This window comes from Dipodomys spectabilis, unplaced genomic scaffold, assembly GCF_019054845.1.
Source record: "Dipodomys spectabilis isolate Male_0828 unplaced genomic scaffold, ASM1905484v1 ptg000082l, whole genome shotgun sequence".
NCBI classification, from domain to species: domain Eukaryota; kingdom Metazoa; phylum Chordata; class Mammalia; order Rodentia; family Heteromyidae; genus Dipodomys; species Dipodomys spectabilis.
Window position 1 is genome coordinate 1,070,849 of NW_024870759.1, and position 20,374 is coordinate 1,091,222.

General features: G+C 41.1%; 1 protein-coding gene across 3 annotated transcripts in view; it reads right to left on the reverse strand.

Annotated features, from left to right (window-relative positions):
* The window catches only part of Med14 (mediator complex subunit 14), a 96,687-nt gene that overhangs the window by 33,605 nt on the left and 42,708 nt on the right, over nucleotides 1–20,374 (reverse strand). For all 3 annotated transcript variants that reach the window (XM_042683607.1, XM_042683606.1, XM_042683608.1), the window contains 4 exons: nucleotides 19,339–19,498; nucleotides 16,077–16,271; nucleotides 7,056–7,190; nucleotides 3,035–3,111 (listed from right to left, as the gene is read on the reverse strand). In XM_042683607.1, the coding sequence (XP_042539541.1) occupies nucleotides 3,035–3,111; nucleotides 7,056–7,190; nucleotides 16,077–16,271; nucleotides 19,339–19,498 (567 nt within the window). The remainder of the gene's footprint in view (nucleotides 1–3,034; nucleotides 3,112–7,055; nucleotides 7,191–16,076; nucleotides 16,272–19,338; nucleotides 19,499–20,374) is intronic.

Sequence of the window (20,374 nt, forward strand, 5' to 3'; positions counted from 1 at the left end):
CTACCACTTGAGCCACAGCGCCACTTCCAGTTTTCTGGTGGTTTATTGGAGATAAGTGTTTCACAGACTTTCCTGCCCGGGCTGGCTTTGAACCGCAATTCAGATCTCAGCCTCCTGAGTAGCTAGGATTATAGGCGTGAGCCACTGGTGCCCAGCAAATTTTTATTTTTAAATAGTTATTTTTAAATAGCTGCTCGGATTTTCCTCCATAACTTCAGAGAGAACAAACTGAGGGACAAGGCTACAGTCTTTTAAGGCAGATGAGTCAGTTGTTTGGAGGAGCCTTACAAACATCAGAAAGTACATGATGGCCTGGTAGTGCAAAAGCAGAGAGGTCACTGCAAGTGCTAGTAAAAGAAGTATAAGTGTGCCTAAAGGCACAGAGAGGAATGGGCTTTATAAAGGTTATAGACACACACACATACACACACAAGGATTAGCAGAGTTCTGTGACTTGCAAAAAAAGATCTGTGCTTGTATGTTAGTGGTATAAGTTACAGGAAGTAAAGAAACAATAAAGACAAAAACAAAACAATAAACAATGAAGGGTGGCCAGAGTATAGGGACAATGCCTGGAACTGTAATGTGAGTTTACAAGATGAAAAGACTATAGCTGGGCGCTGGTGGCTCACGCCTGTAATCCTAGCTACTCAGGAGGCTGAGATCTGAGGATAGCGGTTCAAAGCCAGCCCGGGCAGGAGAGACCGTGAGACTCCTATCTCCAATAAACCACCAGAAAACCGGAAGTGGCACTGTAGCTCAAGTGGTAGAGCGCTCGCCTTGAGCTGAAGAGCTGAAGGACAGCACCCAGGCCCAGAGTTCAAGCCCCACGGCCGACCAAAAAAAAAAGATGGAAAGACTGCCCAAGAGCTCAAAACTAGTCAACACAAGCATGTGGTTCTCAGGGTAGTAGACCATAGCAATTAGAATTTACCAAGATACATCTGATACATTGATTTAAGAGATGCATGATATGAGGTCTGCTCAGCTGATATTTGGAAAAGTTCAATAAGAACACATATTTTCACCAAGAAAGGAGCAAAATGTGTAAAAGAATAACTTAGACTCCTAGTTAATATTAACATACTTAGAACTAAAAGTTTAACAGGAGAGTTTCTCAAGGTTAAATGCATTAGAACAATTGGGTACTAGTTATATCTGTACAGGATTTTTATTTTAAAAAATCAGATATTTATCATTTATACTTTCTTTCTTCACTTGCATACCACCTGACCATGATAATGGGCATTTGCTAGACAAACATATCTTTAATTTATCCATTTCTTTTTTTTTTTTTGCCGGTCATGGGGCCTGAACTCTGGGTCTGGGCACTGTCCCTCAGCTCTTCAGCTCAAGGCTAGTGCTCTACCACTGGAGCCACAGTGCCACTTCTGGCTTTTTCTGTTTATGTGGTGCTGAGGAATCGAACCCAGGGCCTCATGCTTGCAAGGCATGCACTCTACCGCTGAGCCACCTTCCCAGCCCTAATTTATCCATTTCTGTATTTTTCCTTTAAATGCTAAATAAAGAAACAAAAGCTAAAATTAAAGACTTTTTTTAAAAATTACGGTGTAGGACTGGAGACATGGTTTAAATGGTAGAATTTGTCTAGAAAGCATGAGAAGCTATTATGAAATGAACTTAAAAATATGAAGTGCTGGCTAAAAAGAATAGAACACAAGTGTTAACATCTTCTTATCTGTGGTTGCCAAGAATACTTATTGTTGTTGTTTTTGTCAGTTGTGGAGCCTGAACTCTGGGCCTGGGCACTGTCCCTCAGCTCTTCAGCTCAAGGCTAGTGCTCTACCACTTGAGCCACAGCACCACTTCTGGTTTTCTGGTGGGTTACTGGAGATAACTTTCCTACCCAGGTTGGCTTTGAACTATGATCCTCAGATCTCAGCCTCCTGAGTAGCTAGGATTACAGGCGTGAGCCACCTGCTTGGCTGCACTTTTTTTTTGGTAGTTAATTGGTGATAAAAGTTCACAAACTTTCCTGCCCAGCCTGGCTTTGAATTGTGATCCTCATATCTCAAACTCCTAAGTATATAGTATTACAGGTGTAAGCCAACACCACGAGGCTAACAATCATCCTTAACTACTTGTAGAACCCACTTTAGACTAAGCTACTAACAAATCTGTCATGAACCAGTTCAGCAACTGGTTTTGCTACTTTGGTCTTGTTATCCTCCAATTTATTCTCTATACTGCAATCAGGTTGAACTTTCAGAAGCATCTAATGATGTCAGTGTCTGTTTAAAATAATCTATGGTTTTTTCATTGTGGTTTTTATTTATTTTATTTTTAAATTTAGATGAAATCTACACTACCTAGGCTGTTCTACTTGTGGGCTCACGTGACCCTCTGGCTTTGGCCTTCTAGTAAGCTTAGGCTACAAGCACATGCTACAGCACCTAGCTTGTAAGTGCTTCTTAGTGTTATTAACACTAAGTCTAAATTGTTGGAAGACACTTAGAAAAACCCTGCAGGATCTAATCCATCCTGCTTACATCGATAGTCCTTCCCTTTAACCTCCAGTTACGATAAACTCCTTTTAGATCCATCTAAGACACTACACTTTTGCATTAACAGCTACTCACTGGCTAGGACACTGAACTAACCCCACTTCCCTTCCCTCTGGCTAATTCTTACTTTCAGCCTGACTACAACTGGTACTTCCTCAGGGATACCCTTCCTGACTTCTCAAGTAGCCCACATCCCTCTGCTATGTGAACCCAAAGCACTCTGAAGGGCTTTATGAGTATTCAAGTCCAACACCCAGTTGTATTCAGAAAATACCTGTTGAATGAATGAGAAGCAGAGGAAAGACATCCTAAAAAACAGTGGTGCCAGACTGCCACTCTTTAAGTTTAGGGGACTGGACCCATTTCCACCTGGGACATTGGTAATTCTGTGCAGAAATCTGTAACATTCATAGGTTTTGGTTTTTCGCTGTTGTATGGAAAGAGAGGAACAACTCTGGGAGTATAACAGTAATCTGTGATATCAAGTGAGACACGTGAAAAGGGCTTACTTTAATAAGCGAATTGCATGGCTGAAGCCATCACCTTCTACTTGCACCCCTTGATGTGGAATCTCCAGATTGGATAACTAGAAAGAGAAAAGCACAGTAATACCAGACCATTAAGTTTACAGAAAAAATTACTTTTTCTATGTACTACTGTCTTGATTTTCATGACATCTATTCTAGAACCAGTAATTTCCCAAAGTTACAACATTATCAGTTATGAACATTATCTTTGCCATTAAGATTTTCTAGGAAGCTACTGAGTCAACTGAAACTCAAAGCATCCCAGATATTTATGAGATTCACCTAATTTTATCAGTGAGCAAAAAGCAATCCAGAATCAATTCTAGTGGCTTCCAAAGAGGTACCTGAAAAAATAAGGTGTATTCTTGTATAATTCTATTGTTGCCTCAAAACAAGGTTTGACTCATAGTCATATCTCTTTATTTATCATAAACAGTATTTTTAAAGTTTGTAACTGCTGAAATACATTTTTTGGGGGGGTCCGGTTGTGGGGCCTGAACTCTGGGCCTGGGCACTGTCCCTCAGCTCTTCAGCTCACGGCTAGTGCTCTACCACTTTAGCCACAGCGCCACTTCCGGCTTTTTCCTTTTTGCTTATGTGGTGCTGAGGAATCGAACCCAGGGCCTCAGGCATGCAAGGCAAGTGCTCTACCACTGAGCCACCTTCCCAGCCCCTGAAATACATTTTTGTATTTAATGAGTTATTTCTTGTATGAGGCAAATGATTATCCAGTGAGAACGTCTTCCAATTGGAGGACTCAGAAAGTGAGTTAAGAAGAAAGTAGAGTAATACTTGAAATACTTCCCATGAAACTACAAGTTATTGAAGAATGGCAGAAAGTCTTCTGATCTTTTGAAGATATTCTTGTCTTTGGCAGGTCTTCTATTACAGGTATCTATACATACCTTCTTCCAAAAAGGAAACTCTAATTATTTGAATGAGTCCTTCTCTGTGGCCTGGGGAGGGCAGAGGTTTAGAAAACTAGCTGCTAACCAAGTAGGGAGTAGGGGTTCAAATTCAAAAGGAAGTAAAGGCTGGGATGGTTGAAAACATGCTGCCACTGTATTATTTACCATAGCTAAGAGATGGAACCAACCCAGATGCCCCTCATTAGATGAATGGATCAAGAAAATGTGGTGCGCATATGTGTGTGTGTGTGTGTGTGCGCTACACACACACATATACACACACAATGGAATTCTATGTCTCCATCAGAAAGAATGACACCACCCTATTTGTTAGGAAATGGAAAGACTTGAAAAAAAATATATTAAGTGAAGTTAGCCAGACCCAAAGAAACATAGGTCCCATGATTTCCCTTATTTGCAATAACTAGTATATGTCTAGGACAAGCAGAAAAGGTCAAAAGCTATGTACATATGACCAGATAAGATGATGCTAAGTGAAATGAACCCCAAGATAAGGACACAAGTGGTTTTATCTTTCTTGCTATTGTTTTTAATGTATTTATAAGGTACTATGTGATTTTTTTGTTTCTTTTGTGTGTTCTTCTCCCATGGTATAACCCTTGTTTTCACTATATTTGATTCCGGTGCCCTGTATCTTGTATATAGAATTTTCTAATTTGGGGAGGGGAAGGGAAATAATAAAATGCTGAAACAAGGATACAGATTGACCCATTGTAACAATGAGATGTACACGACACTATGTTGAAAATGAACTTTACAACTTTGGGGTGGTGGGGAGAGAGGAGTTGGGGAGGTGGGGAGGGAAGGGATGGTAGGGGAAAAACAAAGGTGGAGGTAACAATGCTCAATAAGAAATGTACTCATTACCTTACTCATGTAACTGTAACCCCTGTGTACAGTATTTTTACAATAAAAATATGTATTTTTTAAAATGCTACCACTATTCTATCAGAGAGATAAACATCTATGGTACAGTTGGGTCTGGTTATTCACATCAGTATAAATTATTTTAAGCAGAGAATTTACTTCCTTTCATTCTTAACTTGGATACAAGTTTCTGCCAGATTCGAATATGTAGGTAAGGTGTTTTTTGGTCTGTAGTGGGACTTGAACTCAGGGCCTGGGTACTGTCCCTGAGCTCTTTTGCACAAGGCTAGTGCTCTACCACTTTGAGTCACAGTGTCATTGCTGGTTTTCTGGTGATTAAAGACAACAGTCTCATGAACTTTCCTGCCCAAGCTGGATTTGAATTGTGATCTTCAGTTTTCCACCTCCTGAGCAGCTAGGATTACAGGCATGAGCCACCAGTGACCAACTTGTAGGTAAGTCTTTAAGAGCTTGACTGAGTTCAAATACTGGAAAATGTTCTCACATGTCATAAGCATGCAACAGTGTGGGAATACAGAGAAGATATTTCGACAGTTGAAATAGACATAATTATATATCACTGTCTCAACACCATGTATCATTCTTCTCCACTGTAAAAGAAGTAACTGAATGACACTCAAGACAATTAATGCAAATGACAAGATGAAAGAATCCAAAAACACAGTAAGTAGAAAGAAAACACAGATACTCCCTGTTCAGTTTAGGAGCTTTAGCACTGACCTCACTCAGAGTTCTAGAAATGGGTATATCAAGGACATGAGCATCTATTTTAGCTGTCTATTATTTCTGGGCTTGGGTTTCTCTCTATTACTATTCTTCACAATTTCATACCTTATCTTCTGCCTACATATTCCACAAAATTCTAAAGGACAGGTCAGTAAACTACACATGATTCGCAGGCTGAATCTGGCCCACTTCCTGCTTTATTTTGTAAAATAAAGTTTTACTGGGACACACCAATGCTTATTTGTTTAAAGGCAACTCTGGCTGGTTTGCACTACTTGAGTAGTTGTAACAGAGACCATACAAACCACAAACTCTGAAATGTTTACTATCTGACCCTTTACAGTAAAGGCTTGCCAACTCATAAGCCATCTTCATCAGCCCAACTGAGAAAGTTCACCTTCCCACTTTCACTTCCCTCCTTTATTTATAACTTACCACGATCTGAGGATCGCGGTTCAAAGCCAGCCTGGGCAGGAAAGTCCATGAAACTCTTATCTCCAATAACCACTAGAAGACCAGAAGTGCACTGTGACTCAATGTGGTAGAGCACTTACTTGCCTTGCGTGAAAAAAAGCTCAGAGACAGCACCCAGGCCTTGAGTTCCAACCCCACAACTGACAAAAAAAAAAAAATACCCATGGAACTAGAGGGAAATAATTTAGTTTCAATATATCAGTATTGAAAGGTTATCAATCTTTGGCCAACTTTTGGAAATATAAAAATTACAGGCCATTACCTTCCTTTTCCTCTATGTTTGAGGACCATGCTGGACCATTATTCTTGAAAGTCACTGATTCTGCATTAGACTATTGCTTCTTCCATATGACAAAAGTAAATTTTTTATTTACTTTCTGACTGACTTCTCAGAGAGGAGTCCAGTTTTATTATGCATGGCTTCACCAACTCAAAAGAACTACCCCTTTATGAATTAACCATCTCAGTTAGGCTTAAACAATATTCCTACTAGGGCTGGGAAGGTGGCTCAGTGGTAGAGTGCTTGCCTTGCATGCATGAGGCCCTGGGTTTGATTCCTCAGCACCACAGAAGCAGAAAAAGCCACAAGTAGCGTTGTGGCTCAAGTAGTAGAGCACTAGCCTTGAGCTGAAGAGCTGAGGGACAGTGCCCAGACCCAGAGTTCAAGCTCCATGACCAAAAAAGAAAACAAACAAACAAAAAAAAACCAATATTCATACTAGAAGATTTAAAAAATGTTAATTCTTAAAAGTTGTTCATTTTTACTTCAGAAGAATTTAACTTCCCTTTATACATATAGAAGGCCAGAAGCTAGAACAAGAGGTGAAGTAATTTAAGTCATGTTTTACATATATACCATTAGATGCTATTATTACAGCCCACCCTTCCCCAAATGAATAGGTTCTCCTAGTTGAACCTGTATAGCTTGAGCAACACATGCTAAAATGACTCTTATTTACAGTAGCCAGAAGTGTTCTAAAAGTTACCTCTAACCGAAGTCCTACAAATGGCATGTTTGTGTCACACATAGCGACAAAGTGAGCTAGAACTTTATTGAAGGCACACATTTCTCCTGATCGTTTGGTCTTCTTGGATTCCACTGGGCATGAATCATCAGACAACTACAAAACAAGTAAAAAAAAAAACACAAGTAGGTAAAAAAAAGTGTGATATAAATCATTAAGAGTGTTTAACTACTGTAATGAAGTTCAAGGTTAACCAAAACAAAGGTGGCCTTCTTGCCACAAATATTTATTGAGCAAAGAACTAACTAAAACACTGGTAATTTAATTGTAAATACTGTGCATTTAACAAATTCTCTTGTGGAAAATAACATGTAATAATCAATTAAAATAGGAGGATTTAGCTGGGCGCTGGTGGCTCACGCCTGTAATCCTAGCTACTCAGGAGGCTGAGATCTGAGGATCGCGGTTCAAAGCCAGCCCGGGCAGGAGAGACCGTGAGACTCCTATCTCCAATAAACCACCACAAAACCGGAAGTGGCGCTGTAGCTCAAGTGGTAGAGCGCTCGCCTTGAGCTGAAGAGCTGAGGGACAGCGCCCAGGCCCAGAGTTCAAGCCCCACGACCGACAAAAAAAAAAAAAAAAATAGGAGGATTTACCAGGTATGGCAGTATACACCTGCAATCTCAGCATTTAGGGGGCTGAGGTAAGAAGATCTCGAGTTCAAAGCCAGGCTGGGCTACACAGCAAAACCCTGTCTCAAAAATCCAAGGGCTGGAGAGTTCTCAAGATGGCGACGGGGCAGTAGGGAAACGCCACAGCTCTCTCCAACCAAAAAGAGAGTTCGAGTTCCAACCTTTAATCTCCCCAAGAGACCGACAACAACAAAAAGACGAACACTCAGAGAAAAACCAGAGGTGGAAAATAACAAAAAAAGAAAGAGAGGAAAAGAAGAATTTCAGAACAGAGAAGAGCGAAGACCCCTCCCCCAACCTTTACTGGCCGCGCGGCAGTGCGCCAAGCCGCCGGCCAGCCGGCCCGGCGGGGGCTGCCGGAGCCACAGAGACACAGGGGGCTGCTTGCAGATCACCAGGTACCGGATTGCAGAACAGCGGATCGCCAGGAACAGAGAAACCTACCAGCCGGGAGTCTCCAGGAGGATCCCACCCCACCCATCACTCTCCACCGGAGCGGAGAGGCTCCATCCCGCCAAAGCCGCCCGGCACCAGCAGCGCCACAAAGGGACCTGTCGCGATCGCAACGACCCGGCGGGGGGCCGCCCAACCCAGCCCGCAACCACCCCAACTGAACTCGGACTGCAACAACAACTGACGGACTGCAACAACAACTGACGACCTACAGGGTGAGTACCCATCAGGGGACAGGGAATCCATCAAGGGAGACCAGAGCTGGAGGGAATCCCCAGACCCTGACCTAGACTCCCTACCCCAACACCCGGACCACAGGACCCACTAAAACTGGGAACTGTTCGAGAGCCCCACCAGCCGGTGGAGCACACTCTGCTGGCCAGGCCAGAGCAAGAGCGCCCCGGGAAGGGAGCTTAAATGCTCAAGCCAGGAACAGTGCCCCTGGGTCAAGACTACCAACAGTAGAAGAAATTTGAACTGTGTCCTCCAGGCTGCATAACCAAGGTGGTATACACATTAGCACAGGCCTAACGAGCGCGCTCCAGGCTGGGGCCGGAACCAGGCCAGGGGACCGGCGCCTGAACAAAGCAAAAAGGGTCAGAAGTGGGGCTGTGGCTCAAATGGTAGGGTGCCAGCCCTGAGCTGAAGAGCTGAGGGACAGCACCCAAACCTAGAGTTCAAGCCCACAACCAGCCCAAAACAAACAAAAACACATCAGGAGCCCATAGCAGACTCCAGTATTTGGGAGAGTGCATCCAGAGCATCTGATCTTCCCAAGAGCACCCGCAGGAGCAAACACAAGCAGTCTAGGCTGCTCAACCCTTCCAAAGGCGGGAATTGCTACAGCAGAGAGCTGAGAATCCTAAGTGAATAGCAGCTGGAAATAGGCTCCCAACAGAATCCAGATCAGACACAGACTCTCTCTACCAATAGAGAATCAGCAACCAAGCAAAGACAGACACACCAAAACAAGATTGAAGAGCAGTCTCCTGAACCCCCATGCGAAAATCACAGAGAAAAATCACAAGGTTTACCACTACCCAGGACAGCAAGCTCACCTCAAAAGCCAGCAGCCACGCAGGGGAGAGCCCCAGTGGGAGCAAAGCAGGAATGGAAGACAAAAACTACATCCAAGGGTTGCTGGAGGCAATGACTCAAGAAATAAAGCGAGAAATGGATCAGAAATTGAAAGAGCACAAGGATGAACTATCAAAAGATATACAGGATATCAAACAAAAATTGGATGCAAAAATAGAAGCTGCACAAACCTCAGTAAGAAGTGAGATAAACGCCAAATTAGAGGTAATGCATACTGATATCACCTCATTGAGAGGTGAGATCAGTACTCTGAGAACCAACATTGAATCCATAAAGGGATCCATTTCCATCATGCAAACCACAATAGAAGCCACGGTCAACAGAGTGAATGAAATGGAAGGTAGAGTGTCAGATACAGAAGACAGAATACACCAACTGGACCAAAAAGTGACAGATATGGAAAAATCACTCAAATTAAACCAAAGGGAAATTCAAGAGCAAGCAGATAATGCTAAAAAATTTAACCTTCGCATAATCGGAGTGGACGAAGGTGAGGAATTCCAGAGCAAGGGAATGCAACACCTATTTAACAAGATAGTCAATGAAAATTTTCCCCACCTCAAAAACGACCATCTTAACTACATCACAAAAGCTTATCGAACACCCAACAAGCAAGATCCCAGGAGAAACACTTCTAGGCACATAATAGTAACAATGATGGATCTGAATAATAAGGAAACAATCCTGCATGCAGCAAAAATGAAGAAGGAGCTATACTACAACGGGAAAAAAATTAGAATCACTGCAGATCTCTCCACACAAACAATGAATGCAAGAAAAGCCTGGGAAAGCACCATACGAGCCCTGAGAGCCAATAACTGCCAACCCAGACTGATATACCCGGCAAAGCTAGCATTCACATTCGATGGAGAACTGAAAACTTTTAATAGCAAAGAAAAACTAAATGAATACATAAACATTAAGCCAGCATTACAAAGAATTCTAAGAGGGGGGACACAACCTGAAGAAAGCAACCAGGAACTGGGACCTGCCCCAAACAGGCATTACTCAAAGTCTAACTGAGCAAGCACAGGAGGAAAGGAAAGAAGAAAAACTTAGGAAAACGGAATGGCAGGGACAACAATGCATCTCTCTATACTTTCTCTTAATATAAATGGGCTGAATTCGCCAATTAAAAGAAAACGAACTGAGGACTGGATCAGAAAACAAGACCCATCCATCTGTTGCCTTCAGGAGACCCACCTCTCAGCCAAACATACAAACAAACTCAGAGTGAAGGGGTGGAAAAGGATCTACCAATCAAATTCCCCCAATAAGAAAGCAGGTGTAGCTATCCTGATATCTGACAAAATAAACTTTTCATTAAAATCAGTACAGAAAGACAAGGACGGACATTACATATTAATAAAGGGAACAATCCAAGAGGAGGATATAACCATCATCAACTTATATGCCCCAAATATCGGTGCACCCAGATATGTTAAACAAATGCTCTCAAACTTACAGAATAAAATAGATCCCAATACGATAATACTAGGAGACTTTAACACGCCACTCTCACCAAAGGACAGGTCTACCAACCAGAGGATTGGCAAAGAAGCTACCGAATTAAGTGAGGCCATACTTCAAGCGGAATTAACTGACATCTACCGAGTATTTCACCCTAAAACAACACAGTACACATTCTTCTCAGCAGCTCATGGAACTTTCTCCAAAATAGACCATATCATAGTTCATTCAAGGAACTTAAGCAAATACAAAGGGATCGACATAATCCCCTGTATCCTATCTGACCACAGTGGAATCAAGCTAGCTCTCAATAACAAAGCATACCGCAGAAATTTCTCTAATACATGGAAATTGAACAGCACACTCCTTAACAAGGCCTGGGTAACAGAAGAGATCAGAGAAGAAATAAAGCAGTTCCTAGAACTCAATGAAAATGAAAACACCTCACAAAGAAACTTGTGGGACACAGCAAAAGCAGTCCTGAGGGGCAAATTTATTGCCCTCAGTGCCCACATCAAGAGAATGGAGACAGACCAAGTAAATAATCTCATGTTGCAACTAAAACAGCTAGAAAAACAAGAAAAAATGGGACCTAAAGCTACTAGACGAAGCCAGATAACCAAATTGAGAGCAGAGATTAACCAATTAGAAAATCAGAAAACCATAACCAAAATAAACCAAACAAAAAGCTGGTTCTTTGAAAAAATAAACAAAATTGATGGCCTGTTGGCAAGATTAATTAAAAAAAGAAGAGAGGAAACCCATATTAATAGGATTAGGGATGCCACGGGAAACATCACAACACGTACCCAAGATATCCAAACAATTCTAACAGACTACTTTCAAAAGCTATACTCTCTAAAGGAAGAAAATCTGGCGGAAATGGATGCATTTTTAGAGAAATACAAGTTACCCAAACTGAGCAAAGAAGAAGTTAACCAATTAAATAAGCCAATATCCTATAATGAGATACAGGAAGCTATCAAAAGTCTTCCAACAAAAAAAAGCCCAGGACCAGATGGATTCACAGCAGAATTCTATAAGACCTTTAAAGAAGAACTAATACCCATACTCCTCAAGCTCTTCAGAGAAACAGAGAAGGAGGGAGCTATCCCAAACTCATTCTACGAAGCCAATATCACACTCATCCCCAAACCAGGCAAAGACCCAACCAAAAAGGAGAATTACAGGCCAATCTCCTTGATGAACACAGATGCAAAGATCCTTAACAAGATTCTAGCTAACAGAATCCAGAAACACATAAAAAAAATAATACACTATGATCAGGTAGGCTTCATCCCAGAGACACAGGGATGGTTTAACATACGTAAGTCAATAAATGTAATCCAGCATATCAACAGAGCCAAGGTCAAGAATCACATGATTATCGCCACAGATGCAGAAAAGGCCTTTGATAAAATTCAACATTCATTCATGCTAAAAGCTCTGGAGAAAATAGGAATAGAAGGAACATTTCTAAAAACAATAAAAGCCATTTATGACAGACCAATAGCCAATATTATACTTAATGGGGAAAAGCTACAACCAATCCTCCTAAAAACAGGAACAAGGCAAGGATGTCCACTGTCTCCACTCCTCTTCAACATAGTCCTAGAACCCTTAGCCAGGGCAATAAGGCAAGAAAAAGACATTAAAGGGATCCGCATAGGGAAAGAAGAAGTGAAACTATCCCTTTTTGCAGACGACATGATACTATACCTCCACGATCCCAAAAACTCCATCCCCAAACTTTTAGAAATCATAAGTCACTTCGGCAAAATAGCAGGATACAAAATAAACCCACAAAAATCAGTTGCCTTCCTATACACTGATAACGCACAGGAAGAGAGGGAAATAAAGGGAGCAACCCCATTCACAATAACCTCCCAAAAAATAAAATATTTAGGAATTAACCTAACCAAAGATGTAAAAGAACTATTTAATGAGAACTATAAAAAGTTAAAGAAAGAAATTGCAGAAGACACTAGGAAATGGAAAGACCTCCCATGCTCCTGGATAGGCCGACTTAATATAGTAAAGATGGTGATACTTCCAAAATTAATATACAAATTCAATGCAATTCCTATTAAAATCCCAATGACGTACATCACTGAAATACAGAAAACAGTCCAAAAATTTATATGGAACAACAAAAGACCTAGAATAGCCAAAACAATTCTAGGGGATAAAGACAATATGGGAGGGCTATCCATGCCGAACTTCAAACTCTACTACAGAGCTATAATCACAAAGACAGCATGGTACTGGCACAAAAACAGACCCGAAGACCAATGGAACAGAATAGAAGATCCAGATATAAATCCACAGGCCTACAGCCAGCTGATATTCGACAAAGGAGCCAAAGACATACAATGGAAGAAACACAGCCTCTTCAACCGCTGGTGCTGGGAAAACTGGGCAGCCACATGCAGAAAACTAAAAGTGGACCCCAGCCTATCACCATGCACCAACATCAACTCAAAATGGATTAAAGACCTTAACATTAAACCTGAATCTCTGAAACTACTGCAGGACAGAGTAGGAGAGACACTTGAACTAATAGGCACAGGAAGGAACTTCCTGAACAGAGTCCCAGGGTCACAACAAGTTGGAGAGAGACTCGACAAATGGGACTACCTTAAAATAAAAAGCTTCTGCACAGCTAAATCTATCGCAACTAAGCTAGAAAGACAACCAACTAATTGGGAAAAAATATTTACCAGCAATATATCAGACAAGGGGTTAACATCCTGTATATACAGGGAACTCAAGAAACTAATCCCTCCCAAACCTAACAAACCAATTACTAAATGGGCAAGGGAACTAAAGAGGGACTTCTCAAATGAAGAAATAAAAATGGCAAAGAAACACATGAGGAAATGTTCATCATCCCTGGTGGTGAAGGAAATGCAAATAAAGACAACCCTGAGATACCACCTTACCCCAGTCAGAATGTCCCACATCCACAAATCAGCCAACGACAAATGCTGGAGGGGATGTGGAGAAAGAGGAACCCTATTACACTGCTGGTGGGAATGTACACTTATACAACCACTTTGGAAAGCAGTCTGGAGGGTCCTTAGAAAGCTAAAGATTGACCTCACTTACGACCCAGTCATACCACTTCTAGGCATCTACCCTGAACAACAGGAACCAATATACAAGGACACGTGCACCTCCATGTTTATTGCAGCACTGTTCGCAATAGCTAGGATATGGAAACAACCTAGGTGCCCCACCACAGATGAATGGATCCAAAAATTGTGGTATCTATACACAATGGAATATTATGCAGCCATTAGAAATGACAAAATAATGGCATTTGCAGGGAAATGGATGGAGCTAGAAGGAATCATGTTGAGCGAGGTAAGCCAAGAACGAAGAGACAAACGGTACATGGTCTCCCTCATAAGTGGATGCTAAATCCAAAAGGTTAGTGATACGACAAAACTAACAGGACTTAAGAAACAAAGAACTCCCGCTCATCTGGTTGAACCACTACTAAATATCCTCATGCTGCTGATCACAAATATGGTATATAACATGTGAACACTGTTATATATTACAGACTGTGGTAGACAATTTGCTCCAGGGAAGTTAGAATGAACTTGTGACTTTGAAATTATGTAATCATTTAATCACAATCAAAAAAAAAAAAAAAAAAAAAGAACCTCGGGGAAGGGAGGGAGGGAGGGGATGGTAGGGGGAAAACAATGGAGGGGGGTAACAATGTTCAAGAGGAAGTGTACTCATAACCTCACTCATGTAACTGTGACCCTCTGTATAGTAGCTTTACAATTAAAAAAAAAAAAAAAAAAAAAATTAAATTAAAATCCAAGGGCTGGATTCTAAATACTTGTACACAATGAAACCAAAAGAGGATATTCTTAAGAGGGAAACATGTAAGCACAATGCCTATGTGCTTCTTAATGTTAATGTAAAACATGTTAACATAAAATATCAGAATGAACTCCAAGATATGGAAACAAGAGACCTCTCTTTGGGGCTGGGAAGGTGGCTCAGTGGTAGAGCGTTTGCCTTGCATGCACGAGGCCCTGAGTTCAATTTCTTAGCACCACATAACCAGAAAAAAAAAACCAGAAGTGGCACTGTGGCTCAAGTGGTAGAGTGCTAGCCTTGAGCTGAAGAGCTGAGGGACAGCGCTCAGGCCCAGAGTTCAGGCCCATGACCGGACCCCCCCCCCCCAAAAAAAGAGAGACCTCTCTTTTTATTTTTTTATATTTTTAAATTTTGATAAGTCTTTCTTCTTTTCCTTATGTGTATTCAAATGTATATCTTCAGGAGGGTTAGAGGGAGGGTACAGAACTCGAGGGAAAAAGGGTGAAAAGTGCAGCAGTGGAGCTGACTGGACACTGGTAAAAGGAAATGTATTCATTACCTGACTCATACAATTGTAATCCCTCTGTACATCACCTCTATAATAACAATAAATTAGGGGGGAAAATCCAAGGGCTAAGAATGTAGCTCTGTGTAGCACTCGTCTAGCATAAGCAAGCCATTAGAAAAAGAAAAAGAAAAGCAAGCAAGCACTATTATCAAGAAAACGCAAAGCCAGGTGCTGGTGGCTCATGCCTGTAATCCTAGCTACTCAGGAGGCTGAGAGCTGAGGATTGCAGTTCAAAGCCAGCCCTGGCATGAAAGTCTGTGAGATTCTTATCTCCAATTAACCACCAGAAAACCAGAAGTGGTGCTGTGGTTGAAGTGGTAGAGTACTTGCCTTGAGCTAAAGCATTCAAGGACAGAGCCCAGGCCCAGAGTTCAAGCCCTACCACTGATCCCCCCCCAAAAAAAAGAAAGAAAAAAAGAAAAAGAAAAAGGCAGACAAGTATTATTTAAGCTTCATTGCTGCTTTATCTCTTTAAACCCCTATCTAAAGCTGAGTGCAGTGGCTCAAGCCTACAATCCTAGTTACTTGGGTGGTAAAAATTAGAGGATCACAATTTAAGGTGCAAAAAGACATTCACAAGACTCATTCAACCAATGACTGGGCACAGTAGTACATGCCTGTCGTCTCATCTATATAAGGGAAAACACAATGGCTGGGCATAGAGGTACATGTTTATCATCCTCAGCAACACAGAAAAGCATAAGCAGTGTTAGCCAGAACATAAAAAGAGATCCCACTTTGAAAATATTAAATAAGGAAAAATAAGTACTGGAAGTATAGCTCAAGTGACAGAATGCCTGTCTAGAAAGTGTAAGGCCTTGATTTTCATCTCTAGTACTTTTGGAGAACCAAAAACAAAACCCCAGCTCTTTCCCATACTAAAAACACAATAACTGTACTCATTCCTATAGGTGAACATACCTTGCGCTTGGTACCAGTTTTGGTTGGTTTCCCAGGTTTTGTACGCAAAACCAAGTCCTGGACATTTTCCTTGAACTGCTGCAGGAGCAGTGCCATAACAGGACCATCTTCACGATCTGCAGTATTCACAGACATGAAGTAGTACTTGTATGACAGCTGTGTAGGTTCATTTGGAACCTCTAGTAGCTCCACCACCTAAAAAGACCCAAATCAGAAAAGAATCTCAGAGAATTAAAAAGCACCAGATATTCTCCTTGTATTAAGTGGTACTTAGAATTATAAGTCTGGTGTACATCTTTAAAAAAAAAAAAAGAAAACTTCAACCCATTGCAACAATGAGATGTACAAGTCGTTATGTCAAAAAATGAACTTTACAACTTTGACAGGGGTTGGGGGGGCAGGGGAGGGGAGATGGGAAGCGATGGGAAGGGGAAACAAAGGAGGAGGAAACAATGCTTGATAAGAAATGTACTCATTATCTTGCTCATGTAATTATAACCCCTCTGTATGGTATTTTCACAATAAAAAAGAAAAGAAAAGAAAACTTCAATTATGCTATCAAAAAAGTGGGATTGGAAGTATGGCTTAAGCGTCAATTAATGAGCAAAAGTGTCAGATACTGAGTTCAAGTCCCAGTTTCACACAAAAGCAGCATTCTTGGGGCAGGGGGAGGGGTAGAATACATTCAGCTGTGGGTTTATGGGACGGTGCCCCAGGCTCTGACTGGGCCCAAGCATATAACTGAAATAAATGGTACTTGTACTTTTGGTGGGGGGGGAAAGGCTTCCTTATTTACCTCAAAATCAAGTTAAGTCCCCAGGTGACAAAAATTAATGACATTAGAAAAGGTTTCTAACTGACACAGTTTCCTGTTTATCATCCTACCTCCCTTTCTACTCTTCTCCATTCTTTCTTCAAGAAATTATCACACTGCTAGGGCTGGGAAGGTGGCTCAGTGGTAGAGCGCTTGCCTCGCATGCCTGAGGCCCTGGGTTCGATTCCTCAGCACCACATTAGCAAAAAGAAAAAAGCCGGAAGTGGTGCTGTGGTTCAAGAGGGAAGCAAGGAGTAGGATGCAGCATAAGTGGGAAACAGAACAACACACAACAAAGGGGCCCATCAGCTGCACTGAACATAGAAGAAAAAGACCTAAGCAACCCAAAGACAGCGATGGGAAGGGAGGAATGAGAGGCAAAGAGGGAACAGCTTACACTAAGCTAAAAGAAAGAAATGTAAACATCACCTGATATAGAAGAAATAATTGTATTGTCAAAGCTCATAGAACGCATAAACTTTTTTTTTTTTTTGCCGGTTGTGGGGCCTGAACTCTGGGCCTGGTTGCTGTCCCTCAGTTCTTCAGCTCAAGGATAGTGCTCTACCACTTGAGCCACAGCGCCACTTCCAGCTTTTTCTGCTTATGTGGTGCTGAGGAATCGAATCCAGGGTCTCATGCATGCAAGGCAAGCACTCTACCACTGAGCCACCTTCCCCGCCCCAGAATGCATAAACTTTATAGACCATAAAATGACAATTTGCCTTGTGAAGGTTAAAATGTGTTTGTGACTTTAACTGAGTATCACTATTTCACAATATTGTAAAATATGTGAAATTTATGTAATCACTTAATCTCAATTAAAAAGAAAAAAGAAAAGAAAAGTGAGAGAAGGGATGGGTTAGGAGAGATGGGTGACATGTTGTCAGACACCTTGTATTCATATACTGTTTTGTAGAATGGGAACTTCTTTGTACAACTACTTAAAGACAATAATAATAAAGTTAAAAAATGGGGTTGTAGGCATGATTTAAATGGTAGAGTGCCAGCTAAGCAATCATGATTCCTTGAGTTCAACACCACCACTCAAAAAGAAAAGGGAAATAGACATTTAGCCAATGAATGCATATCAACTCAGCTTTTGGGAGGCTAAGGCAGGAAGATCTCAAGTTGAAAGCCAATCTGGACTGCACAGAAAGTTGCAGGCAAGCCTAGGCTACACAATAAGACCTAGTTTCAAAAAAAAACAAACAAGATAACAGACAAAAAAAACCTTAAACAAGTAACAAATCAGGGTTGTGGATATAGTTCAGTATTTGTCCAGAATGCTCAAGGGCCTGGGTTCAAACCCCAGCATCATTCCCTAAAAAGATCTCAACATGGTCAATCATTACGACACTGTAAATTAGTAAAAACATGATTAACTACCACTATCAGAATGGCTTTCTAAAAATTACAACATAAATTACAGGCAAGAGGAACAACTTGAACAATCAAGATAGTGCTGATAGGAGTATACCCACTTTGAAATCCTGTTTTGACAATTACTTATAAAGTACAACATACAAAGTGGGCACCAATGGCTCACACATGTATTATTAGCTACTCAGGAGGCTGAGATCTGAAGAGCACAGTTCAAAGCCAGCCTGGGCAGTAGCGTTAATGTGACTCTTATCTCCAATTAACTACCAAAAAGCTGAAAGTGGAGCTGTGACTTAAGTAGTAGAGTGCCAATTTTGAACAACAACAACAACAAAAAAACAACTATGGAACAGCTCCCAGGTCCTGAGTTAAAGCCCTAGTACCTGCTACAAAAGAAAAAAAGAGAGAACAACACATATCATGTAACAACCCAACATTCCTCTCTCAAACTCATCCAAAGAATTGAAAATTTATGTTTATGTCCACACAAAAGTGCATGTAAATATTTCTGACAGCTTAATCACAAGTACCCCAAATGGAAACCACCTAGATGTCTTTCAGTTGGTGACTATCCTGGCTCATCTACACCATGGAATACTAAGTGCTGTAATAAAAGAACTATTATATCTACAACAGCATGGATAAACATCAGGGACATTGTAAGAGTCTCACAGATTTTTCTGCCCAGGCTGGCTTTGAGCCATGACCCTCAGATCTCAGAATCCTAAGTAGCTAGGATTACAGGAGTGAGCCACCAGCACCCAGACTGGGAGGCTGATTGTTATAAAGGATTAACAAGGGAAATTTGGGAGTGAGTTCTGGTGAGCCTGTGGCTCAGACCGGTAATCCTAGCTACTCCAAAAGTATTGCATTTCAGTCAGAAACTAGGCTTCACTATAGGAATAAAGATTTTAGGGTGATAGATGGAGGCTATCCTCTTTCCCTCATCCTTACCATCTGGCTTGACATTGCTATATGAAGGTCAAACATTCAATCACAAATTAAATCATTTAAGACACCAACAGAATCACTAAACTTATCCACCCCATCATCCCTTTGTATACTTACGATGTAATATTGTGGAAGACGGGTAAGTTTAATAAACAGCTTATTCTTAGAAAGTTTTCCAATAGGATGAGTTGAGTAATTGGAAAGCTGCAATGTTTCAGTGCTTATTGTGGGTAAATGTTTTATAGATTGTTTACAACGTTGTTTTCCAAGCCAAAACCTAAATTTAAAACAGATAATCCATATCATATAGTCATATATTTTGTTACTGATTTATAAACACAATCAAGGCCACTAAAATTCAATTAATTGTAATATAATGAACTAACAAATACACAAATGACTATATCAATGAATCATTTCTGCCCAGTTTTATATTGGATTCTTAGTTCTAGGTGACTTTAACAAGTTTAAAATGGGAGCAGTGGTGCATACCTGTAATGCCATCTAATAGGAAGGCAAAAATTTGGAGGATTATAGTTAGAGGATAGCCCTATCTCAACAAGTAAACTGAGTATGGTGATTGTTTTATAATCCCAGCCATGCAAGATTACACAGTAAGTGTAAGATCCTGAGTTCAAATCCCAGTCAAAAATAAAAAGTTTAATCTGTAATGTGAATGATTTTGATTATTTGTAAAACAAAATTAACTCTAAGACTGGTTTAGTTTATGACAGGGAATGGTATATTTCCTATCTTTCAAAGACAGTACAAATTAGTCTCACCATCCTTTATAAAATGCCTAAAGTGGCCAGGCTCTGGTGGTACATACCTATAATCCTAGCTACTTTTAGGAAGCTGAGATCACAGTTCAAAGCCAGCTTAGACAGGAAAAGTCTATAAAGTTCTTACCTCCAATTAACACCCCAAAAAGCTGACAGTAGGGGCTGGGAAGGTGGCTTAGTGGTAGAGCGCTTGCCTTGCATGCATGAGGCCCTGGGTTCGATTCCTCAGCACCACATAAGCAAAAAGAAAAAAGCCAGAAGTGGCACTGTGGCTCAAGTGGTAGAGCACTAGCCTTGAGCTGAAGAGCTGAGGGACAGTGCCCAGGCCCAGAGTTCAGGCCCCACAACCAGACCCCCCCCCCAAAAAAAAG